This window comes from Lissotriton helveticus, chromosome 5_1 (assembly GCF_964261635.1).
Source record: "Lissotriton helveticus chromosome 5_1, aLisHel1.1, whole genome shotgun sequence".
Classification (NCBI taxonomy): Eukaryota; Metazoa; Chordata; class Amphibia; order Caudata; family Salamandridae; genus Lissotriton; species Lissotriton helveticus.
The window spans coordinates 1237656722-1237684438 of NC_136065.1; the positions used below are offsets into that span (position 1 = coordinate 1237656722).

The 27717-nt window shown below is 42.4% G+C and overlaps 1 protein-coding gene across 3 annotated transcripts in view; it reads right to left on the bottom strand.

The window, feature by feature from the left end:
- LOC144755246 (scavenger receptor cysteine-rich domain-containing protein DMBT1-like) overlaps window positions 1-27717 on the bottom strand; it is a 735795-nt gene that overhangs the window by 590496 nt on the left and 117582 nt on the right. For 2 of the 3 annotated variants that reach the window (XM_078643988.1, XM_078643987.1), the window contains exon 5: window positions 2181-2207. The exons of the other annotated variant lie outside the window; for it this stretch is intronic. In XM_078643988.1, coding sequence (XP_078500114.1) covers window positions 2181-2207 — 27 coding nt within the window. The remainder of the gene's footprint in view (window positions 1-2180; window positions 2208-27717) is intronic. 3 annotated transcript variants of the gene reach the window in all.

The following is a 27717-nucleotide window of genomic DNA, read 5'->3' on the forward strand; positions in this document are numbered from 1 at the left end:
GCTGTTTGATCTGGAACTTTAGAATATGTAAGAACTGTCCCTTATACATGTTTGTATATACCCTCAGGTGGCTCCTGAAGAAGGCGTTTTCGCCGAAACGCGCGTCGAGTTATTAACTGTCACCCTATTGTGGATACCGGTTTTCTCTTGGTGTCTTCTTTTATTGAGTTATTAACTGTCACCCTATTGTGGATACCTGTTTTCCCTTGGTGTCTTCTTTATTCAACATGTTATGTTAAATTTATGCTATGATTGTATGTAATTTTAAATTGATTTGTCATATAGTATGATGGATTTTTACTATGTCTATTAAAAAATGTTTATGTTTTATACAGATAATTTCTTTTTTTGTTAATTGTGCTTCTTGCAATTTTGGTCAAGTCACTTGTTTACTTATCAATAAGACTGCCTAGGAATTTTCTCTCACATACTGTGTTTACCCTGCCCTAGGAGTCTGCTTAGTAACTACCCAGGGGGTCCTTGTTTTTCTCATATTAAACTACTACAGCAGCATTGGGGAGGGCAGCAGCTGAAAGGCTCTGTCTTTACTGGTAGGCAGCAGTTAGATGGGGACCTGCCATCAGTTTTTCTGTCGGTGGTGGACAGGGGAGCAGTGGGCGGCGGTCACGGGTTCACAGTGCAATCCGAGGGGTGGTTTTATAGGCGGGCAGAAAAGCATAACTGCGGGTTTCATAGGGGTGAGAGTAGGGTGTAATGGATGTGTTAGTAGCAGGCATGATGGCAGTGGTCTGTGTTTGGAGGTGGTCAACTGAGCGGGCTTCACTTGAAGATGGGCCATCAAGTAGGAGGATGTGTTTGTTGGGCCGGCTGTAGGCAGTGTTATGTAACTTTGCTGGAGAGCGCAGCAGCAGTATTTACTGATGTATGTAAATCGCCCAATGAAAGGGCAGATGTGACCAATGGTGGAACTAGAATCCTTTTTTTTGGGCGGGGGTGAGCCCCTGCAGTATGGCGGGTTGCCCACATGAGAGCGCTTGACTGACACGGAGAATGCGGGGGCCCCCTCCATGTACTTTGCAGGGGGGCCCCCTCAAGTTTCGGTACACCACTGCTTGAAGCCCCCAGACTTGCAGTAGGTTGCGAATGGCCTATATATACTCACAAGCACTAAAGTACAAACTGCACAAGATGGTCTTCAACCCCCAACAAATCATTCCCTGTCCCCAGAATACAAACCATTCCAGATAATGTGATAAGAACTGAAATCGTTGTGTGGTTGTTGCTGGGGAAACTGTTCAGGTAAACATAATATGATGTGAGATGTGAACGTGCGCTTTACAAATACACATGTTTATGTTATGTTCTGTTATATGTGAATACAGTTAAAAAGCAGAAAGCTTCAGACTTTCATAACATCTACAGCTTATCTCCAGGTTTCGTTTTAGACCAGTTGATTAACCTAACACCATTGCTGTTTAGAAAACAAGATACAGATATTAAGTGAGGAGACTATTAGGGGAAAAAGACAACAAAACTAATCTGAGAACATAGAGAACCCTTGAATCAAACGAGACTTCCAGCTATGGAATGGTACAAGAGAGTTTATTGGACGAGGCGTGTGTAGGAGTATTAATGATGTCATGACGCGAGTGACTATAATGCAACTGAAAGTCTTTGTATGAAAATTAAAGAGTTTGCGAGAAGGCCTCAGAGCGCACGAGTCCTTCTGAGGGCAATAAACAACCTCACAATGTAGAAAGGACTTGCAAGCTGGTGTGCATGATAACTTAGGAGTTTGAAAATAGGCAAAGGACTGTGCAAGAACCACACGAGTGGCAATGGTATTGCAAGAGTGTGACAACATGTAAGAGCGTACACTTCTACCTTTAGGATTGAGAGAATGTGAACGAGGAAACCCAAGTGCACTTGCGGATGAGTAGAAGGACATGACAGAGCCTAAGAGTGTGAAACTGTGTGTAAATTAGCATAATATGGCCATCTCATGTCCCACCGTAAATATGGATCACCATATTACACACCATGTGAGTGAGATCTGTGTCAATCTGTCACTACCAACCACCATCGTTCATAAGGAGCATTATTGTTTCCACTCAATGTAAAGCATCGACATTTACATTGGCATCTTGCTATTTGAAGCAAATCTTTTTGACATTTTTTTAACTTTTATCACACATGACATTCTACTGCATAAGTATTACCTGGGTTAACGGTGACGTTTAAGGATGCTGTAAAAACAGAGAAAAAAATAATGTCATTGATGAACACCTTTATTCATATCTCTGCAAATGTCGTTAAATATTAAAAATCAAGACATCAAGTATTATGGTCTCGAAGCATGACTGGCTGCAGCATGAACCCTGCGCCCGTGCAACACCTTCCTGATTTTAGCAATTATAATTATTTACTTGTAGCAATGATAGAGAGAAAGATAAGAAATAACCTATAGTAACTGAGAATTGCATCTGCACGCAGTTGTCAACTCTGGCACTAGGTTTTGCCGGACCTCACGTATGGGATTTGACTTTATCCACTCTGCACTGTTTGTGTAAGTCAGCCATGACTGCCTACAGATGTTAATAATGCCAAATATGTAGTCAAAAGACTCACCATAGTTAGAGCAAAAGCCACACATATAAATAGCCTATTCAGCAGCCCTCATTGCTCAGAGGTGAATATAAACCAGTGTTGTAAATAATAGGATGACTCCACGAATAGATGTTGCAGGAAACAGCTTTATTGCAGCACTGAACAGGTAAGCCCATCCCTCATCTGGCCAGAGCTCCAACTGCCAACAGGGCGAAGGAGAACTCTAGAATAAAGAACATTACCAGGAATCTAGAGTGCCAGCTTAGGAGAAGAGCTAAGCACTGTACAACAACCAGCTATCCAGGTCTATAAAAAAGCGAATAAAATCCAAAACTACACACAGAAAAAGGGTTGGTTTAACACCACAGTAGATGAGGATGAAATGCAGATTAAGAACGCTCAAAGTTAGTTTAGTTGAGTGAGGGCATAGGTTTGTATGTGTGCAATGTAGGTAAGTTAAAACCTTCTAGCAAAATAAGGAATCGCAAAATTACATTTAAGGAATCGCAAATTGTGATTCCTTATTTTGCTCTTGCATTTAAGGAATTGCAAATTGTGATTCCTTATTTTGCTCTTGCATTTAAGGAACCGCAAATTGCGATTCCTTAAATGCAATGTAAGTAGCACAAAAAAAGTGCAGTTTAGCCTTAGGGAATCTCTAATAACCATCAACTTCAAGTTGGTGGTAAGTAGCGTTTTCCTTTAAAAAAGCACTTTTTTGCTGTTTTTTAAGTGCCATGTGGCAGACATCCAGGCCCTTTGGGCATGTATGTGCGCCACATGTGCACGCATGCACATTTCATGGGTGTAACAGGGTGTCCTTTTGGAACCCTGGCACCCTTGATATTGCACCCGCAATTTGCGAGTGCCTCTTGGTGACTTGGTGACAAATTGCGGGAGCAGTTCCTATTCATTCCCATGGGCCTCTTGGCCCATAGGAATGAATGGGAAGGTATTCCTTAATTGCGAATCGCAATTTGCGATTCACAATTAAGGAATATTAAGGAATTGCAAGAAATATTGCGGTTCCTACCTACATTTTGCGATTCCTAATAGCGATTCCCTAAAAATCACTATTAAGGAATCGCAAACATGCATTTACCTACATCTGGCCCTTAGTAGGCAACGCTGCACACAGGAGATCCACTTACAGGTAGGTGGCGAGCTACCAGTAGCTCAACGAAGCCTGATTAGAGTCTACACAGATGCACCCAAAAAACACACACATTGACAGATCAGGCTGATAGCTTGACATGGCAGGCATTATTAGGATAATCAATGCAATTTACAGCCAAAGCTTTGCAATGTAGAAGCAGCATGAAAATAAAGGACTAATAGTCTAAAGCTGTGCCATTATAGTTCAACTTCAGCTCGTATATAACTGAGCGCTGAACAACAGAGACAATAAACAGCTGCCCACCCCAAGATATCGTGATAATCATGGAATTGGCATATTCCATAATTTTTTTTAAAACGTCCACAAAACAATAGCTTAACACATCCCCCCCCCCCACATCCCCCCTGGGGCAGAGGGGGCACGAGCTGCAGGGGCCCCCCTCGGCACAGTACTCAGGCCTGAGTGCTTCGGATTAAATACGGAGCAGGGGCCGCTCCATGTACATTGCTGGTGGCCCTTTAAACTTTCATTCTGCCACTGCCGCAAAATATGCCATTTAAAAAACAAGCATTAACAAATGCATTAGGTTTCACCTATGTGGTTATTAATAAGCTGTTTTTTGTTGTAAGTTGTAGCTTGCTGAGTAGTTGTACAATATAAGTTACAGAAAGTCTGTTAAGGTGTTATGACTGTTTTAGTACAAAAAGGTAATATATTGTGCTGTTACCAGTGCTATAGCACAGGTAAGCAATAGAAAAATGTTGAAAAATGAAATGAAGGAGGTAAATAATAGAATTAATTGATATAATAGCAATATTATGTGTTCAGAGGAGGTCTAACAACGTTTGGGTCCGGTGCCTCTGCACCTCCTGCTCCATTCAAATCATGCCCCTGGTGCCTGCAAGATAACAGTATATTTATTTGTATATTTATTTACTAACTGATCACTTAATTAAAATCATTACAGTAAAAAATGGTTGACATGTAAAAGCTAAAAAACATAGTACTAAAAGCAACTGTTTATCTTATGAAAAATTGAGCACAGCACACCTGTGCCAGCATGATCGTCCCTCCCCGGGGGTTATAGTCAATGCCGTGGTCCCGTGCACATTTTTATGAAGTCACCTTTTTAAGCCTCACTGGATAAACATATGTACAGAATTAAGGACAACACCTCTTACAATCCTTTTGGCCCTCGCTGACGTTAACGCTGTCATAGACTGGCGGGGTAGGTGTGTTTTAGGGCCACTAAGCCTGCTTCTTCCAGATCTCCACTACCCTATGCCAGATTTTTGCAGCTTTCGTTAGCTGCTTTTAGGTCGATCCTGATTTGATGAGTGAATTTTGCCAATCTTTCTAGTGTCATTGTGTTGGTAATGGAAAGGCACAAGGCTGATGCTCCTCTGCAAGACTTTATTCCATTCGAAATACAGATTGGACTCAGGAGTCACCAATGATCGTTGTTGAAATTTGAGCAGCAACATAGGAGATGCAACCAGGATTCCCTCGTATAGGGCATAGTCTGCAGTTTGTAGATTCCCCCTTCTGGGCCCATACGGGGTTGAAGTCGGCAATTCCTAGTATTGTTAGCCTCATATAGAGTATTTTACTTCGGGCCAGTGGAGTGATAGCCACACTTAGGTACGGTTGTGCTTTGCCTACTTTGTAGGAGTTATTCAGAGGGTCTAGGTATGCGCTTGAATGGAGAGATTTGATATCCAGGTCAAAGGAGGTTTACCAGACTTGCTGGTTTATGGATTTTTTCCAAGCATTCAGGGGGATGTCCAGCCGTGGAATGCTGTCTTCCTTGATCTTCAGTGTTTTAAGCGCTTTTCCTAGGCTGATGTGCCAGGCCGTGCCTGACCCTTCGAAGATTGTTCTCAGATGGTATTTCAAAGAGTGGATCGGGGCCCTTAGTATCCTTAAGTATAACTTTATGATCTCCCCCTGGCATGTCATGTCTGGCCTAGCTAAGCCTAGCTCCAGTCTTAGCCATGCGTTCCTGGCTGACCTTGGGATGTGGAGCATGGCTTTGTATGCCTTTACTTGTGCTGAATTTAGGGCGGCATCCAGCAGCCCGGGTAAGGCCAGGTGGCCGTAGCTGATAGCTGGTAGTAGTTTGGCTTTCAGAACAGTTAATATTGGGCCAGCAGACGGGCTAATCAAGTGGTGGCTTAATTGTTTTAATAGGTGTATGACCTTGCTGGCCTTTGAGCTCAATTGTTTCAGATGGGCCTTCTCCTTGGCCCGCCCTGTCAGGCAAACTCCTAAGTAATCATATGAATCCACCCTGTTGATTTGTAGATTGCCCATTAGCCATTGAGTGTTTATCTTCCGATGGTATGTCCCAAAAATGACCACCTTGGTCTTTCCTTGGTGGACAGTCAGGTTGTTGGGGTTGCTGAAGCTGTTTAAAGTGATTAGGGCTCTTTGTAGGCCCACTCTTGTATGATCCAGTATAGCTGTATCGCCGGCGTATTGTAGCAACGGCAACCTCACACTTCCAAGTCTTGGAGCTACTAGACTAGCTCCGTTTAGGGCCTCCTCCAGATCTGCTGTATAGAGGTTGAAGAGGATGGGGGCCAGCGCACGCCCTTGCTTCAACCCGTTCTCCGTGTATATTTTGGGGGACACTGTGCGGCCGCTGGTTTTAACCCACACCCAGGTATCTTCGTAGAGAGATCTGATTGCCTTCAATAAGTTTGGTGGAATGCCCCATTTTTCTAACTTCCACCATAGTCGTTTCCGGACCACTTTATCGAAGGCTGTACTATAATCCACAAAACAGCAGAAAAGCGATGATAAGTAAGTCAATGCGAATATGTTGTCCAAAGTTGATGACTGTGACCTAAAGGCAGTCCTAAAGCCGGTCTGGTAGAAGGGTATTAAGATAACTGCATGTAGGACGGCTTGTTTAGTAGTAAGATATAGCAATATTTGATGTTTAGAGGAGTTATGAAAACATTTGTCCCCGGTGCCATTATACCTGCAGCACCATTGAAATCATGAACCCAGTGCCTGCTAGATAACTGTACTTGTGACTGCCTGTTTAATAGTAAAGTTATGCAATATTCTGTGATTAATGGGGTCCCTGGAACTTGTGGCCCCGGTGCCAGTGCCCCTGCCGCACCATTCAAATCAAGCGCCTTTTGGCTGCAAGATAACTGCAATAGTGCCTGCCTGTATAGTAGTAAAATATAGCAATAGTAAGTGTTTTAAGGAGGTAATGAAAATTTTTGGGCCCAGTGCCACTGTACCTACTGCACCATTCAAATATTGACCCTATTACCTGCAAAATCCCTGCACTTGCGACTGCCTGTTTTGTAGTACCAATATAGCAATATTAGGTGCTTGAATGAATTCTGACAACATTTTGGCCCAGTGACACTGCACTTGCTGCGCCATTCAAATCATGAACATAGTGCTTGGAAGATAACTGCACTTGTGACTGCCTGTTTAATTTTAAAATATAGAAATATTAGGTGTTTAGCTGTTTAGAGGCGTTCTGATAACTTTTGGACCCGATTTCACTGCGCCATTCAAATAATGACCGGTTTGCCTACAAAATAACTGCACTTGTGACTGCCTGTTTAGTTTAACATTTTGAAATAATCTGCGTTCACTGGGGTCTCTAGTGCTTTGGGCCCCGGTGCCACTCACCTGCTGCACCATTGAAATCAAATTCCTTTTAACTGCAAGGTAACTGCAATTTTAACTGCCTGTTTAGTAGTAAAATATAGCAAAATTATGTGTTTAGAGGAGTACTGGCAACTTTTGGGCCCGGTGCTACTGCACCTGCTGAACCATTCAAATCATGACACTGTTGTCTGCAACTGCACTTTGGCAGTATATTTAATAGTAAAATATAGCACAGCTCTTGTATATTAACTTTATTTTTAATGTGTTTACACCATTTAGAATTTGATCTTATTGACTAAGTTGAGAAAATCAATCCGATAATGCCTAATAAGTGCAAAGAAAGGTACTGAGGCTTGAATAGGAAATGCCACAAACGTTCTAAGGCTAAAGCATCTTCTTTACACAACTAAGTAATAAAAAGCAAGTATTCCAGCATACTGTTAGAAGCTGTCTGACTTTTCTGTGGGAAGAGATCTTATCTTGTCAGTGAATGGGGCTTAAACAATGTGAACAGCTTTAGTGAAGTATCATAAATACGTGAAGCCAGGAGAAGACAAAAAGAAGATCCACTCAAAAGCCAATGAATACAGTAATTCTGTAATGGAAAATGATAAGAGCTCCCTTTTAAGATATATTAAATAGAAGAGTTTTCACAGGTACAGCGGAAGCGCTGTACAAGCAAAACCTAACAAATTGTGCTGATCCTCCTTTTTAGTGGCCCAGCATTGACAGACTATAGACGGAGTGGTATTTTTGTAGCACATTTTCTGCTTGCCACAAAATAGTTTTGGGGTTTGGGATGCATATTTTGCATTTTTTTGCCACAAATGTTGCCATCCCTGGCTGAAAAATCCTGGGTGGTCTGATTAAGAACAGCAACAGAGAGAAACAGCAAGAGACAGAATTAGCAATATGGAGAGAAATAAAAATGTAAAGAAAAATATGGAGATACTGGGGAAACATACAGGGAGAGGCACAGTCAGTTCCATCATTTTCAGATGATAATCTTGATTTCTCTTCTACTTCAAACTGCTGATTTTTAAAATATCAAATTGAGCTGACCAATAGGAGCCCAAGAAGCACAGCTTCTTCTGCAAGAGTATGTACTTCTTCCTCCGCAGGGGCGCTGGGGGTATCTCTTTCCTGGCATTTTGTTTGGTAATATCCATTCACCATTAATAGAATGCAATGTTACTTGTGTGGATGAGTCCTCACAGTATGACAAGTAATGAAAACATAAGTGAAAATAAGAACACATCCCCTTTGCTGATGAGTCCTCACAGTCTAACAAATGATGAAAAATGCCAGTATACATTAAATCACAGTCTAACAAATGATGAAAAATGCCAGTATACATTAAATCAAATCACCTGTACCCATGATTCTTCACTGCCTAACATGTAATCAAAAAACAAAAAACAAAAGTGATAGGGAGAGACATAGAAAAAGAGAGGGAAAGAGAGGGACATATCTAGAAAGACAAGGAGGCTGCTGTGCAACACAGCTGGGTTGGAGAAACCTAGGTGCACATGACTGTTTGGGCTGCCTAAAAACGGCTGGTCAAACTGACATATGCACTTAAAAGTGCCCACCACTCCTCCCCCTACCATGCCTGGCATGACTGTTGGACATGATTGCCTGGCCCTGCCCCGCTGAAGACTCGGGTCATCTGCTGTCAGACAGGCAAAAATAAAATGACCCCTCTGCCATTACGGAGGAGCCACCCTTGTTCCAAAGTGTTGCGCTTCTGGGAGTGCATGGAGACACTATCTGTGCCCCTGTCCTCACTATGGCTTTTGTTGTGGGGCAGAGTAGTCAATCAAGTTGATGCAGATTGCACAGGAGTTGGTGCAGCCCTTTTGCCACATGTAACTTTTTATGAACAGTGACAGATTATTTTCTTTCTATTACTTCACAGGACCTGCAGTCCGTGAGTAAACCCATTAAAAGAGGTCCTTCAAAGGACACATTTGTGCCAAAAGTGGGATTGATGACTCATGCTCCTTTGGACTGCTAGTGTTGCAGCTCTCAGACTTCCAGAGTAGGAATAGAAATGGAGGATCTGCCTGGAAGTGGAGATGTTAGATTGACTCTTGGAATGACTGGAGTGCCTTTATTTAAAAATAGGAAAAAAAGGGGGAAATCAGACATATGAGACAATGATATGGGGTCGGACACCGTTCAGTTAAGTGGCAAGGGGGAGACAGGGGCTATTGCACCCCAATCATGATGGTTGAACTTGTTTGTCATTAGAGTCCTAGTGTCTGTCCTGTTATGGCTTCATTGACATTTTGAGAATATGTGGGGCCCTGGGCAAGATATATTTTGGGGCCATCTGTTTTGAGCAACTTTGAATTAATTACCCCTTTTCTGCTCATTTAAGTCCTCCTGATACTACACAATGTTGAGTTATATATTAAATCTTCAAAAATTGAGGCACAAAAAAACAGTGAATGCTGAAGCTGCATGGTGCCTACTAAGTAATTCTTTATTGTATGATTACCGAAAACCATTTACAAGTACAACACATGTTACATCATAAATAAGTGCATTTGGTTGGTTAAAAGGTCTAAAAAATTATACGAACATCTAAAAAGGAGAAAGAAATGCAGCAGAAAAAAGGAGCGAGACTGAAAGGCATGGGAGCGTAGACGTGCAAACGTGCAATACGAAGTCATGCAGGCATAAGTGTGATTTTTTTGTGCCTAGGCAGACGGATGGAATGGACCATAATTGAGTCATAAGAGAACAATGAAAGGATGTAAAAAGAAGCCAGAGCAACGTCACCGAATAGGACTGAGAGGCATGCAAAGGAGTATCATAGAAGCATTCATGTGATTTTTATATGCATAGGCATGTGAGATAAGTTGAGGGACAGTGCACCTCCCAAAGCGAACTATGCAGTGTTAAATGATGAGTAATAGTGCAAATGGGCAAAGTACAGAGTTGTGATGCTAAGGTTGCTGCCACAGTTGGTAATCTGTGGCTCGTATCTTATTTTATTGTCATCTTCTGTTTTTGCATTTATTGCAGAGCCATTCCAGCTACCCCGTAGAACTTTCCAATTTGGGCGAGATCCATCGGCACTGTTGTGGTGCAGATGAACATTAGGGGCTCCTTGCATGATCTTATGCTATTTTGAATGAACATAGTTCTTAGATATAGGCGCCTCGGGCTTAACATAACTGACAGCAGCAGATAACGTGTTCTGCAGACTCTATATGATATTGGCACAAACGACATCCCCTGATTCTTTATGGTGTAGTTTTTCAGTGAGCCCTGTAATCCTGTATTAGTAGTGTCAGGAGCCTAGTACTCAGTACATTCGGTAAGGCTTGCCTTCCCAATCCTGCTTTCAGGTATAGTTGATATGAGATAGCTTCATGTAAGTAGACAAGACTCTCTGCGCCACGAATAGATCTGATCCATTTGAGAACCTGTTGTCTTGAAGTGATCTTTCCCTGCTTCTTTAGAAGGTTTTTTAGGCCGGCCATTGTTAATTGTGTGTCCTTCAGAAGATCAGCTTGAAGATCCAATGAATTATTGGCCATCAAGAGTTACCTTGTCCAGTGACTAGTGTTGCCGGTAAAAACTATTTGTAGTGCTTCCCTGATTGTACCAGGACCTGCCTTAATCACATGATGATAACACTTTACTATGTCTTTTTTCATTCTATGTCCATTGCTGGAATATTGAATTCTAGGCGAATCAGTGTGCGCCTTCTAAAATGTGGAAGCTTAAAAACCTTTCAAAAAGCCATGATGTGCAGGCGCTCCAATTTGACGGTCAACAGGCCAGGGAAAGCAAGATGGTCATAGCTCAGTGTTGGAATTAGCTTGGCTTGCATTACTTGTCGAATGCCCTCAGTTGAGTGGCTTAGAAGCTTATGATTTAATAAGCCTACTAGCTAAATATCACAAAATGAAAGCTTGAACAAGCAAACTGGGTAATTGTCTTCTTTGCCAGTGCCTTAAAAAGTCTCGGTCAACTTTTACAAACTGGGCCAAGTGCAACCCTTAACCAATAGACCCAGCAATTTCATTGCCCAGCCTAGTTCTTGTCATTTCAGAAAAGAAAGTAATCTCACCACAGTGCTTAATACAACATCATTCAATACAATATTCATGGCAGTGATCCTGGTTCTGCTTCGCTCTTGAGTGATATACTCACTGATTCCTGTGCCATTCCCACCTTGGTGACCCTTGATAAGCTTGTCCCCCCAGCAATAATGGACGAAGCATAAAGCAGGCTCAGGTACAGTTTCTGGTGCCCACTAGTCAAATTTGCAATCATTTCATGTGCTTTAAGTGTTGTTACCTCTAGTGGTGTAGTGGCTAACAAGTTAGGCATTGATTTTCTCACACTCGTCCAGCATGGAGCTGACTTCCCTCTGCAGGAAGAGGTCCATGTTGGTTAAAGGCAGTCTCAGGAAGCCACCTCTTTGCATGTGGCTGCCTGAGCTCTGTTCAGTAACTATCGACAAGTACTGCGCTTGCGCCCAGGTGCAGGTCACACAGCTGCAGCCCCATCGAGTCAAAATCATAGTGGCAGCTCTGACTGGGCTATCTGGCCAGCGCTGGAGGACGTGCAGGCCCCTACTGGGCTGTCACAGTCACCACAGCATTGTAGGCCTATTTGGGCCCACTCAGTCACCACAGCAGTTGCAGACCCAATCAGTCCAACACAGTAGCTGTACCCCTGACTCGGCTGACTTAGTCTCAATTACTTTAGTGGATCCTTCCAAAAACCATTCAGAGAAACTTGGATTGGGGATAGGGGGCCACTTCTCATCATTCCAGGGACATGATGTGCTTCTCTTTCTGTACATTCTCTTCTCCTGAAGGAACAGGCAGACACCTTCCGTTTCTGAGCTGTAAGGATTCTAGGCTTTCTAGGCACTAAGCAAATCATCAGCTCCTCCAGCAATAAGAGCAGAATTCGGTGACGTTTCCTCTCCTGTGGGAGACTGGCTATCAGGATCTGGGGTGCAGGTAGTGAGTATATCAGTTGCTTGTGGCACTGAGATTAGTTCACAGGAGGGAGCTCATTGCAGTCACAGTTGCAGCATGCAGTGCATGGCAGTCAGGTTCAGAGCTCTGCAGTGCTGCTCTTGCTGAGACTTCAGTGGCTGTCATAGTAATGGTAAAAAGCAAACATAATGGCTGATGGTGAATGCCCCATCCATCTAGGAATTGTAATATCCCGTCATGAAAAGTGCTGCTTCACCACCTCAGTATCCCTCCTGGTTTCCTGGGGAGGGACTGCCAAGTCAATGTCATGGTGGCTCTACACCAGTGGGGGAGGGGTTGATACTACTTTTATGGGTTGAGGGAAGATAACACCCCAGACTGGAGGTTTCTCCCTTGTAGGGTGCTGACTCTGTATATACTACACCAAAGTAAGGTATAGTGTGTACGGAGTCCAGTGGATCCCTAAAGGTATAGCAGAGGCTAAAAAAGATCATCACTACCAGCTCTCTTTGCAGTAGTGTGGTCAAGTAGTTAGGCTTATCTGAGGGTGTGTTAAGCATCTATTGTCTTCACTCAATCAAGGACTGATTACACACACTCAAAGACAGAATCCAGACTAATTGGTTAAGTATAAAAAAGGTATACTTTTGTTTTATTTCTAGAACCAAGCAGGACTTGGTACCGGTAGGTAAAATGTACTTTCAGTTGTAAACCTTTACACAGAAATGCCAATAGGGCTAAGGGGCACCTCAGTTGGGGACTGCTCACAGGCACTAGGTCTTGGGAACAAAGGTCCTAGGGTTAAGGGCATGGCAAAGGGGGTCCTAAGTCAGAACCAATTGCACACCACCAGTGGCGCAGGGGTGGCCGGGTGCAGAATGCTTACGAGTTGTCGGGAGCCTAATGCAAGAATAGCCGTTTTTGGATTTTGGCTGCAGGCTCGGCCCAGGAAGTCTTACATAAGGAACCAACAACAGGGCAGGTAAGTTGGAGGGCTTGGGGACATAGGTGCACCTCAGGTTCTCTTCTCCAGGGCTCAGAGCATCCGGATGCAGGGGTGCCTTTTGACATCTGATTTCACCCTACTGGGCCACTGGGGATGGGGGGTCTCTGTGCAGAGGCTTCTGGTGACATCGAGGAGTCCTGAAGGGGTCAACAGACGATGGACTCAGATTATGGAGCACTGAAGAACCTTGCTCAGACCGGTGGGCCACTTGGCGATGGGTACAATGGTGGTTCTAGGCATTGAGATTCTTCGTCCTAAGCAGGTTCAGAGTCTTTCTTTGGAGTTTCTTTGGAACAGAGCAGCTGTTCACAGGAGATCTGGTCTTTGTTGAGGGCAGTCAGTCCTCTCAAGGGTATTGGAGGTCACTGGCTGCAGGACAAGTCAAATTTTGGTGCATAATCTCTGAAAACTGAAGACCGGCCGGTAGGGCTGGGGTCAAGTCAGTTCTTTTCCACAGTCTCCTCTGTGGTGCGACGTCTTCCATCCTTCTTCTTCATGGTTTGCAGGAATCTGAGGAGGCAAGGTTCAGGGTCACCCCTAAACACAAAATTTAGGGGGGCTAAAGGGGTGTGCAGGTTGGGACCAATGGGTCCCTTCCTTGGGATGAGTACACCCCCTATTATGCCACCCTCCAGTGGGAGGGGGCATGAGCCTCTCTCTGATTGGCTGGGTCCCGCATCTTCAAGATGGAGGGGACTAAGATGCGTGCTTCGCCTCGTCTCCCCCACCTGAGAGGTGGAGTTGACAAAGGTGGGCAAACCTCTCTTCCTAACTTGGGTTTCCCCCCAAGTCTCCTGCACAATGTGGGAGTCAGAACCTGTGTAAGCCAGTTGCTGGGGGCAGCAAAATGTAGAGATAGCTTACAAGGCAGCAGACCTTTGAAGCTTCCCCTTCATGGACCAAGCTCATCCTGGGGTAAGAGACACAACACCTCTGCCTAGGAATAGCTTTGTATTTGGACCTTGAGAGTATGGGCCCTTTACCCAAGGGGTCCAGAAACCAATCTAGCAGTGACAAATGGCAGGAAGCCATTTAGGAACCACATCAGGGTTGGTTGTTTTTCAGGGGGCATTTCATATTAAATCCCCCACTGGCATCACTGTGGGTTTACTGTGCTGAGACGTTTGCTACCAAACTTCCCAGGATTCAGTAAAGTTATTATTTAGCAGTGGAGTTCGTAATAACCAACTTCCAGACCATGTACTCGTTATGGCTTTGCTGAACTTACAATGTCTAAGAATGGACCTAGACACTGTACGGGTGCAGTTTTCATGCAACTGTACCCTCACCTGTGGTTTAGTGCACCCTGCTAGAGAGGGACTTAACTAGGCCACATTTCGGGGATTGCAGGCATGGCACACAAGGATAGGGTCATGTCAACTTTTCCCTTTTCTCTACCCCAAAACACTCAGCCTGGAATGGCAGTATGTGTTTGTCAATGTGCAGGGTCTCTAAGGGTGGCACAAAAAATGTTGCAGCCCTTAGAGGCCTTTCCTGGTCAAAGAACTCTTGGTACCCATGGTACCTTTTACAAGGGGCTTACCGGTGGCAAGAGATGTACCAATTCTGGGTACAAATGTACCGTTTTGGGGAAAGAACTCAGACCCTGGCAATCTGATTGGCAGGGACCCAGGACACATCAAGGCAAAGTGCATCAGAAACCTTGCAAAACGTGGGAGGGGGTTACTGTAACAGAAACCCGCTTTCCTACACTCCTCCTACAACTATGCTCTCTTAGTCACAATCATTCTCCAGTGACTTGGTTTTATTGCTTGGCCTTTAGACGTATGTTGAGGTTTCATTGCATCCTGAAACACAAAATGAGAGATGTCCGAATGAGGTCGCACACTGCTCGTCCCATCAGCGTGTGACCCCGGAGCATGATGGTCGATGTAGTCGGTATCAGCGGGTGCGCTTCTACCAGAGTGTTAAGTCTTGAGGGTGTTCACTGGTGTGCTTGCCACCCGCTGATACCGACTACTTCGACCATCATGCTCCGGGGTCACACGCTGATGGGACTAGCAGTGTGCGACCTCATTCGGACTTACAAAATGAGAGAGTTCCAGCTGAACAAAGCCACCAAACAAAGCTCTAAACCTTTCAGCAAGAATGCTTAAAGATAATTTAGTTTAGAGGGAGGGTGTGCTCCACAAGAGACTCTTATTGGGATTTCCAGGATAAATTGCTCAAAGGAACTTCCGAAACAATCGACAACTACATGAATGTATCCCTCACCCTCTGATGGTCCCTTATGTACAGCCAATAGACTTCTGTGACTTTCTGTGCCATGGTAAAATATTTTATTAAGTTCCCACTTGACTGTACTAGTTACTGCCCCTGTGGTGGCTCTCCATGTGCCCACCCATGCCCACCAATGTTTTTTATTTGCCTCGTATGATTTTGTAGAAAGAGTCTTTCCTAGCCTGTACTCTCTCTCATTTTCTGTCAGTGTAGCTACACTTCCTGACTATTCAATTGGCATGTCACTACTAATAGTTTTGAGCATGTTATGCGCCCCTCCCTGGCGATATGCATCATGCAATGTTTGCACTTGGCCTTATATTCAACAATCTAGCATTTCAGTGATTGTGTGACAATTCTTATTTCATTCACAGTAGTAGATTCCGTTTTGACTAGAAAGGTCCTTTACTCAGCTTTCTTTCCAGTTTGTTACTTTTTTCATGATTTTATTCCCCTAATCCACTTTATAAAGAGTTGTTTTTTTTAGATACTTTATGGAAATGACCCTAATATTTACCTATGAGGAACTAGTGTAGCCTTTGTTTTCTTTTATGGTTCTCCTGTTTTTGCCAGGTTAAATGCTCAGTACACCCCTATGTGTTAAATATAATGCAACTTTTGTGTATTGTCCTGTTGTGCTATTTATTTCTCATGTCACTATTTCGTGAAGCAAAAACTAAACTGTTGAACCTGGACCTCTCTGCAGGTTCATCCCTAAATGTTTTGTCTTTTACCTCGTACTTTTTACTGAATTTATTTTTGTTGGCCCTAACACTCTGTGCATTTTACCACTGCTAATCAGTACTAAAGTGCCTGTGCTCTCTCCCAAAAACATGGTCAAATTGGCTTAAACCCAATTGCCATATTTAATTACTTAGAAGTCCCTCGTAGAGTGATATAACTTATACCCAGGAACTATAAATTAAATGCTGCCTGTTGGCATGTAGCACTTATTATGCCACCCACTTAAGCAGCACCTCAAAACATATCCCAGGCTTGCCTTCGCAGTCTGAGTGCAGTGTCACACTGCAATTTCGACCTGACATTTAAACCCTATTACTATGACTTAAACTTCCCTTTTATTACAAATATGTCATCACTAAGGTAGTCCCTACATAGCTCATATGGCAAGGTTCTGTGTAATTAAAATGTCGGATATGTACACTTATTTGTACATGTCCTGGTTGGGAAAAACTCCAACATATGTTTTTCACTACTGTGAGGCCTACCCCACCTATAGGATAACATTAGGGATTAGTTATATATTTAATAAGCTATAATTCCTAATTGAGAGGAGATAGATATTGCATGTTTAGCACCTATGAGACTGTAATCATAAACCCTCTCTAATGGTAAAGTCAAACTTTTTATTACAATTTTGAAAATGCCACTTTTAAAAGGTTGCCTTTAGCTCTTTTGTGCTTGTCGCTGGCCTGGTTCACATGACTGGGTGTAGCTGACAGTTAGATTTTGTGAATTCCTATTAGACAGTCACACAATAGAGGTATTAGGCATGTCTGAATGGACCATCTGCTAGCAGGATTGGGGGTGAAGCTGAGCACTGCCCCTCTTGCACCTAAATTGCTAATGTTCTGCCTCCACACAAAGGGCCTAACAATCCTTTATTGCTAGTGCAGCCAGCTTGGAGCCAGGGCCTGGGAGTAAGGAAATGCCATGTACTTCAAAGATTTTTGCAGAAGCTTCTCCCAACTCCCAGAAGTAGGGCACCAGGCACCAGGATATAAAAATAGGACCTTTAGAATCACTCTTCGGTTCACTACTGGACCTGCGTAAGGACTCTCAGAGGACTGCCAGCTTCTGTGACCTGCTGTGCACTCTGCTACACTGCTGCACACAGGACCTCCAGAAGTAACTCCAGGGGCTAGTTTGTTAGCCTCCTGTTCAGAGCCACATGGACATACCAAGCTTCCACCATCCTGAACCCCCACCTGGACCCAGTCTGAGTGAGTCCTGAATCCCTAGGAGGTGGACCACAGGTCCTGGACCCTTTGCTAAATGTATCCAGATGTCCAATTTACAAAATTGAGGACTTAGACAAAATGTAGCTAAAAGGTGCAAGGAGAACCAAGAGGAGACTGGGACCAACCGGCTCACCTATCTGCCTGAGGAGCATCATCGATCAGATTGACTTTGCGGCTTCTCCCGCAAAGTTCTTCCCTGCAGCAGTAAATCCATTTATCGGTCCTTCACCAAAAGGCTTCCCAACCTCATGGAATTGCATGTGGCTACAGCCCTCTGCTTTGTCCCGCTTGAGTTTTTCAACTTCTATTTCTGCAACAAAGTCCAACTGTAGAAATCTTTACTGCAGCTTCCACCCATGGATAACTGATGATGACGCTCCGTTCTTCGATACCTCCTGCAGCCTTGCCCTGTTAAACTTTACCTTCTCAGACACTTTTCTTTAGAAATGTTTTTAAGTCTGAAAGTAAGCGCTGACCAGGCACAATCCACTTCTTGTATCCAAATCGCGGTTTACCTTAACTTTTGACTTTGATCAGAACTTGCATGAGTATATGTCTTCGGTTGGCGCTTTGAACTTTTAGGCGCTATTTTGAACCTTAATCTTTAAAAATGTCATAACTTTGGTTTTACTGATTGGATTTTTGTCATTTTGTTGTAAAATAATTTATTACATTCACTTAATTTTTCAAAATTGGTTTGGGATTTTTCTTCTGTTGTATTTTCACTTTATTACTGTTTGTGTGTAAACTCCACTTGTTTTTATATGATTGCACTGGACATGCTAAAAGTCACAAGTTCAGCCAATCCTGATTGGCACGGGCCAGATACAGGGGCCAGGTTAGTCCCAGTGAAGACTTACCTTCTCTAGCTTGGTATAAGGAAGTCCATTCAGATTGGAAGGGGCCGCAAGGAGGAGACTTCAGGCAGATCAAACGTTGTGAACAGTCTTTGCTGTATCACAAAGAGCCAGTCACTACTGGAGCTTCGTGTTGGTTGATTGTCACGGACGTGTAGGTGTCGCATTTCCGGTAGTGGTAGATGTCTGCTGTTACCATGGAGAGCATGTCAAGCTGGAGCTTTGAGTTGGCGGTAGGCCTGGGAGCAATTATTAAATACGCCAGCGGAATTGGAGGAATCACTGCAGTGTATGAAAGGGGACCGAGGGGTCTGTACTTCAGTGAATTTGGTATTTGGCAGCATTAGTTCTCAATGCAAAATCCATCCTTGCTTCCATTTTTGGCAGTGTGTATTTGCTCTAGGAAAATAGTGCTAAATGCCCATTCCACCCCATCGATGAATTCTACAGAATTTAAATGGAATTCTGTAGAATACCGTTGAATCCGATTCCATCCATTCCGACCATCACAGGAGTTGACTCTTGGCATCAAGTGGTCGCTTTGCAGCCGTGAGGTGCCCAGACATTAGTATGGTTTTGCTTTTCATGATGAGTACTTCTTAGTGATGCCACCAAGGATCCAGGACCTGGGCTGATTCTCATGGGTTTCAGTACTAACTCCAGCAGAAGCCCGCAGCAGGGCTCAGGCAGATATTATTGCTGCTGGTCCGCTGGACTTTTGCATGGAGGCCTCTGGAATCTTGTGTCCCTGTAGCTCACAGAGATAAGCCAACTTGCCCGTAGTGTCACTCTAGGTAGCCTAAGCTAAAGTCAAGAAGGTCCAATCTTCCTTCTTTAAATAGAAAGGCAGTTCTTATAGCTGTAGGAAAGACCTTATGGTGGCAGCCAGTTCTCCTTCTGACTCTTCCACAGGTCCAGGAGTGTTCTGATGACAGGTTATGGAGGTCCTAATTTTATACCTGTTGACAGCCTTTGTGTGGGGGGAATTCTCTAACCTACCCCCAAAACTGGTTTTGGCCTTTACTTCCTTTTCTCCTGGTCCTGGCTCCAAACTATTTATGGTGACAAAGGCAATGGCAGGCCTGGTGTTAGGTTCCTGCGTGTTTGCTGCAGGCAGGTCCCTCTGAAATATAATCAGGGCAGTGAACAGCTCCTCCCCAGACATTCTGTCAGAAACAATCCCCTCCCCTAAGTTTCCTTTGTCTCACTGGCTGGAAGCAGTACACAAACCAAACAGCAGATCCATTCAGAGTCATGTAACCCAGAATACTGGAAGGAAGGCGCAGTAGGACTGTACAAGAAAATGCAAAATTACTAGGAGTGGCATTTTCGCAGTTGTAACTTAAAATACGGCTTCACCATTAAAAATTATTTGAGACTAAAATGAGGTGGAGTATAAATAGCATATCTCTATGCGCTCCCAATCTGAAGTTAGCACTTATTAAGTATAATCATGTAACCCAGCACTAGTCACTAAGAGAGATAGACCTACAAACAGTGAATAATTTCCTAATGTGTTTTTCACTTTCAGGACATGTAAAACTTAAACATGTATCTCCAGCTTTTTGAATAGCATGCACTGTCCCATTTTAGTGGTTAGGGCCTTCTTAGGGGTTACATATATGTTTTAAAAAGAAATGTTTAAGCATGGCAAAAGGTTTATTTTACTAGGTTGAAATGGCAGTTTAAAACTGCACTACAGATTGCGGTGGCAGGCTTGTGGCATGTTTTTCAGTGCTACTATAGTGGGTGGCACACTGAGTGCTACTGCCCAATAGTAGCATTTAGTTTACATCCCCTGGATACAGGTAGTGACATCTATTAAGGATAGTTTTCCATGTTTTAACGAGACAGCATAAGCACTTTACACAGTCCTAATGCCAGCAGAAATTAGTTCAACAAAGTAAGAGTGTCAAGGCAAAATATTTTGAGGAATGCCATACTAAGGATGTCAGATCTAACACAGCCAACCTCATCTGCAGAGTTCCAGAAGTTCCCCCCAACTGATGGATCCACCAATAAGACTTGATTAGGACTGTTGTGATTAAGTTTGATACCTAGTTCCCTTTGGTATTGCCACGCTAACAAGTTAGATCCTTTCTGGGTGACATAAATCCTGCCTACCTTGTTCCTGCCCTTAAACCCAATTTCCATTGTTTGGACTAAATTTTGATTACCCCTGGTTCAGGTGTACCGGGCTGCTCCTGTGGTGGTTAATGGGATATTGAAGAGTCAGGGTCTCAGGGACTTTTGAAATGGCCATGTTTGAGTTGTCCATGGGCTTTAGGAAAACTTAGAAAACCTCTGGTTCCTGGAATTCCACTGTATGTATATTCAAGGTAAAAATCATTAGTGCCAGTTCAAGGAGGCCACAATTGAGGCCCAGCTTTTGCAGTTGAAGCTGCAGGAGCAGACATCTATTCCTCTTGGTGTTGTAAAGAAGCCAATGTGTTTTCATATTGATAGGTTTCTTGGCAGAGGTTATGATCTGCCAAGTATGTTAATGATGGGTACATCAGATCTGACTGTGGTGTGGGTGAGTGAAGGTTGAACTCTGATGTGCTCCTACACTGAGACCCCTGTGGAACTCCACTGGGAGGGGTCAAATGAGATATTCAGTGACGTCAGGATGAAGACTAGCAGGAGCGCTGGAAGATCATCCTTCTTCAACACCAATATTTCACACATTGTCTCTGCCACTATGGTTTTGTGTAGCTACTAAATTCAATTCCCCCATTCTAGGGTATCATCCGGCTCTGGGTTCCAAGTCAACAATGTAACCCTCTCAAAAGGCATGGAGCATCTAGGAGACCGCACTTCCACTCTATGGAGCTCAGTAATTCAGGCAATGAATCAGTGTCCCTCATTGTCAATACGGGCAGAAAGTAGACCTCGGTTGTGGGGGAAAGTGGGTGCCACATGGGAATACCTGAAGGCTCTTTGCTGCCTTGGAAGGTTCACAGAGATGTGGCCATGCTCAGTGGCAGCAAGCCCATCCTCACTTTGTAAGTGTTTCAATTGCAATTGTGGTGCATATGCAATGCATGTTCCTGCTCTTAATGAAAATAAAAACAATGGGGTGATAATAATTTAAAATTGGCTTCAATTTCATATTTTCCTAGATCTTAAAGAGTAGTTTCTTTGGAAGAAAGGGATGTGCTTCCTGCTATCTCAAAAGTAAAGAATTCAGTCTAGGAATTCTGCTTATGAACAAAAGAAAATCCTATTACAAAACTATCCTTTGGGTGTTTATTTGACAAAAACCTTGGGAAACCTGTATGGTCCACATCCTTCCATTCCTTTTACAAAATACCTGATGACTCCGAGAAGAGGTACCATCCGCAGAATCAATTCAATACTACACAAGCCCTTTGAAACTTGTATTGGTGTTTCAAAACTGAAATGGGTTCTGACAGCCGAGACTAGTTCAGCAAATTGTGGGGCATATTACCAAAAACTAGCGATAATTATCGCTATGTTGGCTTTGCGGCAATATTTTTATCGCCGTGCAGAGGAGATTTTTATCTCTTAGGAACCTTGCTATTATCAAGGTTTATCTCCTAAGCGATAAAAATCGGCCGAAATGCATGAATATCGCTGAAAAGTCAGCGATATTCATGCATTACCGAGCTAATGCTCTTAGCCATGTTATCCACCTACCATTGGATAACATGGCTAAGAACTGCTCAGGGGCAGGTGTTAGCTTTTGGAGATATTCGTGCTTAGCGCGAATATCTCCAAAAGTTGGTAATAGGAGATAGCGATGTTAGCGACTGTTTCCAGTCGCTAACATCTTGGCACGCCCACTTTGCATGTCATTAGTGATAAATTGCACTGACATGCAAAGCGGGGCCCAAGATGGTCGCTATCTCCTACTAGCTGTCGCTAACTGGTGTTAGCGAAAGCTAGGTAATAGGGAGATAATTGTATCTCTGCTTTCTTGGCTTTTAAAGCCAAAAAAGCGGAGATAAACCCCCTTGATAATATGCCCCTGTGTTCCTTGCACATATTTTTCTTTTGGTAAAAGATCAATGTGATTATCAGAGTCTCTCAATCTGTCTTTCCTTGGTTAAACTGGGTCTTCTTCATGCAGGGCCATACAAACACCTACAATAAATCATAGTTTGTAACTCTCACCTATACATATTTACAAGGGTATTCCAAGTGTCATGGTCTTCAGCTTACTCTATCTCTGCTTCACATTCCTTCCTGTATGGCTTTTTTCCAAAGACTTCCTGTGTTCCATATTGATACTATGCTTTTGACTGCATCAACACCAATCAAAATTATGTATCAAATAGACTTTCCCTTATATTTGCCTACTATGCAAATCTAAAACCCTAAAATTCAACTTCAAGATAGGGCTCTATCCCTCCACTTTTTCAAACTAATTTGTTCCTTTCTTAAGTCAAATGAGCCACCCAGAAATGATGCCTACTTTAGAGAAGCTTAATGAATTTCAGGCAGTGGGAAGAGGGGCGTGAGCCCACTATGAAGGGCTGTCACCTTCCTGTATATTGACCACCTCCGCGCTAAAGCTCAGCTATAAATATGGGTCTCACGGAGAAGAGGATCAGCTACTGCATATGTCTGCAACTCAAATGATAATGCTAACATTTATGAAATAGATATACAAAAACAACACATAACATTGTTTTGGATGTGAATGAGTACTTTTTGAATGAACAGAAAAATATGAAGAGGCATTGGAAAGTGAAGAGCCATACTCTGTAAACAAACAAAAAAGGCTGTAAAAGTACTAACAAAAGATTTGAGTTTTTTTCTGCAATAAGAATACTAAGTAAACAATGATTGTTTTGAGGCATGTTTTCAAAGTAAGGACCAGGATGAGGAATGTACACAAGGAGGACTTTTGCTTTATTTACTTATCAATTTTTTCCACCGAATTAACATTTGATGTTAAATACATTATATTTACCATAACATGGTGATGTTTGGTAAGCAGTAGAGAGAGTGCAGTAGAATAATAAATTACTTAACCTCAGTAATGATATTTTTGTTGTATACTATATGTACCCTCAGCCTAAGGATATACAACAGGTGCCAGAATGGACCTGGAAAGATTTTGCTCAGCTATAGCTCTCCAGCATCGTCAGTTGGCACCAGTGGTTTTAGCCACAACTCCATCTGCCCAGGATGTAATGACAGCAGGACATATAAGGTGACAACCAGCAAGCTGGCTGCAGTGCCTTATACTTTCTCCGCTCTCATCATGGCTTGTATAGAGAACTGAGACAGCATATTCAACGGCAACAATTCAGCATACATAAAAGCTTTTAAAGCTTGATATTTTATTAATTATGGCTCAAACTCATCAGTGAGAAGTGGTGGGTTGTACTGTGCACTCGTAGCTTGTTAATTAGTAATTCAATAATTTATGCTTTTCCACTTTTAACTCTCTGTTTAAACAGGGCGTGCTGGGCGGGTAGGAGGTAGCTACCCTCCTGTGTAGAATAATCTGTGCATAACAAGTGTCAACTTGGTCACTTGGCCCTGCCTGCACAGCAATTGCAAACCAATGGTTTGCTCAATTTAAGAACCACAGTTTCTTTAAGGTTTAAGTCATTTAGTACCTAGTTTTCTGAATCCAACTTTCAACACAATTTACATGTTTTAAATTTTTCACAATTTATTTTTTATCAAGTTTATACTCATTCTCTATATCATGAATACAATTTTTCACGTGAGTTTCAACAAAAAATCAAATCAGCATGTGTAAAACAAAAATTAATACAACAATGCATATATATCATATCCGTTGTAAATCCCACTGCATTTCGTGGATCCCTTCTTCAGGGAACAACGTTAATCGCAAATGAACAACGACGATTGAAAAAATAATGAACTCTCAGTACGAGACCTGGAAAACTGGGATGTTGGACACATCCTAGAAATCACTCAGTGTATAACGGATGCATAAGTAATAATGAATGAGCCCCTGAAATGCCGACAGCAGTACCCATTAATTTCTAGGTTGCTGGTACAAAGATGACATTGTGTGTTTCTAGTGTCAATTCCTGTAAAATGTGTAAAAAAATTAGACGTGTCTTTAACATATGTGATCCAACTTTGCACGAAAGGTTGCAGAAATTCATCAATGTATTGCCCAACAGGCTCAAAGACCGATCCACACCAGCTGACAATTGGTCTAAAGGGAGGATTTTGAAGATTTTTATGGATCTTTGGTAGCATGTATATTTTGGGACATCTTGGATATGTAGTAGTTAGAAATTGTTTTGTGTTTGTGTTAATCCATCCCATTTCTAATGCTTGATTCAAAATTAATTCCAGCGTTTGTTTGATTTCTGTGACAGGGTCGTGAGATAACTTGAGGTAGGTTGATTGATCACTGACATGGTCTGCCACTTTCGCTTCATAGAATGCCGTGTCCATTATGACTAAAGCCCCGCCTTTATCTGCCGTTTGGATGGTGATTGAAGTGTCATTAGCCAATTCCTTGATGATGCTTCTTTTTATTCCAATTTATTTTCCGAAGATCCTGCTTGACCAGTATTTCAAAAGTGTCCAGAAGTTTGTGTGATATTGGTGGTAAAAAAAAGTACTGGTGGGTTTGAATTCTTTGTATTCTGGTGTTTCTCTTTGTGAAAATTCAGGCATGGTTGGTACTATGTTATTGAAAAAATGGCGCAGTCGTAATGTTCGCATAAATTTGAATGGACTTATTTCTGTTTCAAAATAGTTGCTCCTGTATGTAGGTACAAAGGTCGTACCCTTCTCCAATGTTTGTAGTTGTTTGTAGATATTTAAGCAGCGCCACATTTCAACACATCCTATTACCCATAATTTCAATTTTTCATCACCATTGAGAAAGTTTCTAAGCACATTACCCACCTGTCCATGTGATTTAAATAATTGCAAACCCAGAAAATGTTTTTAGCAGTTAAAGCCTAGAGAAAAGAGAGTCTTGTTGGCCAACTGAGTAAACTTCCAAATTGTGCGGGTTGGGATACATCCTACAGTGTGCTAAACAGAATTTTTATCTGATTGACAACATGATCTTCGCCAGGTTTTCCCAGCCAATAATTTGCACCCAAATAGCACTGGGATGCTATTTTTTATTAGGAAAAGAGCACAAAGACAATTAGGGCATGTGCAAATACTGTAAGACAAGAAATCTAGTTTCAGGCACAATCAGAGGTTTTCACCGGAATTAAAGCCATAGTTGTAATGAGAGTTTTCGTATTTTTTCTTTGCTATGTTTCTTGGACTTTTTGCACAATTTTTCTTTTTTTTTTTTTAATAAAGTTTTATTGAGTTTTTTTCCCTTTTTAACCCCTCCTTGAGCAGTACATGATTACAACTGTTTAACATGTCCTCCACCCCCTCCCCCGCAAGTTTGAGTACATACAAGAACAAAAACAAGAATATAGAAAAAAGTAAAACACATTACTGAGTACATGGCATTACTGTGTCCAAATTATATTTTTAAAAAAAACAATGTGCCCTTTCTCGATATAAACGATTGCAAACAGATTAGTTTGTATAATTATCTCACCGGAGATCTGTATCCATTGTGTTATTGGGTTCCAAATTTTTAGCCCCATTTTTTTTCTCTTTCTGCCTTTCTTTCGGTATATGGCCTTTTCTAAATTATATACGGCCAGGAGCCTGGCCCGCCATTGTTCAAAGGCAGGGGGGCTATGGTCTAGCCATGCTGTAGCCAAACATAAACTGAATACCGCTGCTGTAATAAAAATAAGTCCTTGGATTTCCGTTGGCCGGATGTCTCCATCTAGGCCAAGTATTATTTCTGCCGTTGTTATTTCGATTTGCATATTAAAGATTTTAGATAAAAAGGTGGAGATTTCCCTACGTATAGTACCTAGTGTGACACATGTTGCAAATATATGTACAATGTCTGCCTCGTACTGCTTACAGCGAGGACATTCTGTACCTTTCCCAGGCCCCCATCTGGCAATTCTGTTCGGGGTATAATATAACTGGAAGAAGGTTTTATAATATTGGGCTTGAAGGTTTGCCGACATTAGCCATAGTTGGGATGCCATGAGTGCTTTCTCACAGGTATCTTTTCACACATCTAATTTTTCGTGCCATTTTGTTATATATTTTTGCATGTCATCGGGTATTGTGGATATAAGGTTGTTGTATATACCTCCAATCTTTATTGTGCTGTTAAGAGTTATTGTGTCAATTAAGTTAATTTTTCCAAATTTTGCCGGGCCTCCCCCTTTCTTCAATAAGAAATCTCTAATTTGTAAAAATTTAAAGAAATCTGATTGATTTAATCCAAATTCTGTTTTCAGTTCATCAAATGATTTGAATCCTGTATTGGTGTAAAGATTACCACACTGGGTAATCCCTGCCCTCTGCCACCTAATCATGCATGTGTCATTAAAAATTTCTGGGAGATTGGCATTTCCCACTAACGTTGTGTAGTAAGAAAATCTCCCGATGCCCATAAGCTTTCGGACATTGTTCCAGGCTGAGTATACACCCCTTAAGGTTTTAAATCGTACTTTTTTGTAGTCGCAATTATAGATTAATCGCCAGAGATGGGCTTGTGTTTCATTACCTAATATTAAGCCCGGCGGTGCCGGGATCGTGCCTTCGCATTCCGAAGTGTTATGCGTAGTCAGTAGTGATTTGCTATACTGTATTATAGTGGCCCACCAATATGTTTTAAAATTCGGTAGTGATAGCCCTCCTCTTTCTTTTGGGAGTGTAGTATATTTGAGTGCCCTACGTGGTTTTTTGTAATTCCATATGAACTGTGAGAATAGGTTATCTATATCCGAGAATATTTGTGAGGTGAAATCTAGACAAATGGTTCGAAAGAAATATAAGAGTTTTGGGAGATATAGCATTTTGATGGCATTGCATCTTCCCACTAAGGTCAAATGAAGATTATCAATTCTCCGGAGGTTTTACTTGTTTGGTTTATGAGGGGTTCAAGGTTAATTTTGACCAGGTTGTCTAGGTCTGCTGTTATGTTTACACCTAGGTATATGGCGTTGGTAACTACCCGGTCGTCTTGATATGTAATCTTTTTATTGACTACTATCTGCGTTTTACCCTGGTTGAGCTTGTCTCCTGAGACTTCCCCGAATTGTTTGGCGTCTTCTTCCATTGCTTTCACAGCTACATTGGGCTCTCTGGTGACTAGTGCTATGTCATCAGCATAGGCTAAAATTTTGGTACTGCCATTGATGGTTTTAATTGGGGGTATAGCCGTGTTGGATTCTAGTCTAAGAATAAAAGGATTAATGAATATAGCGAACAATAACGGGGAGCATGGACACCCCTGTCTTGTCCCTCTGGTCACTCTGATACTCTT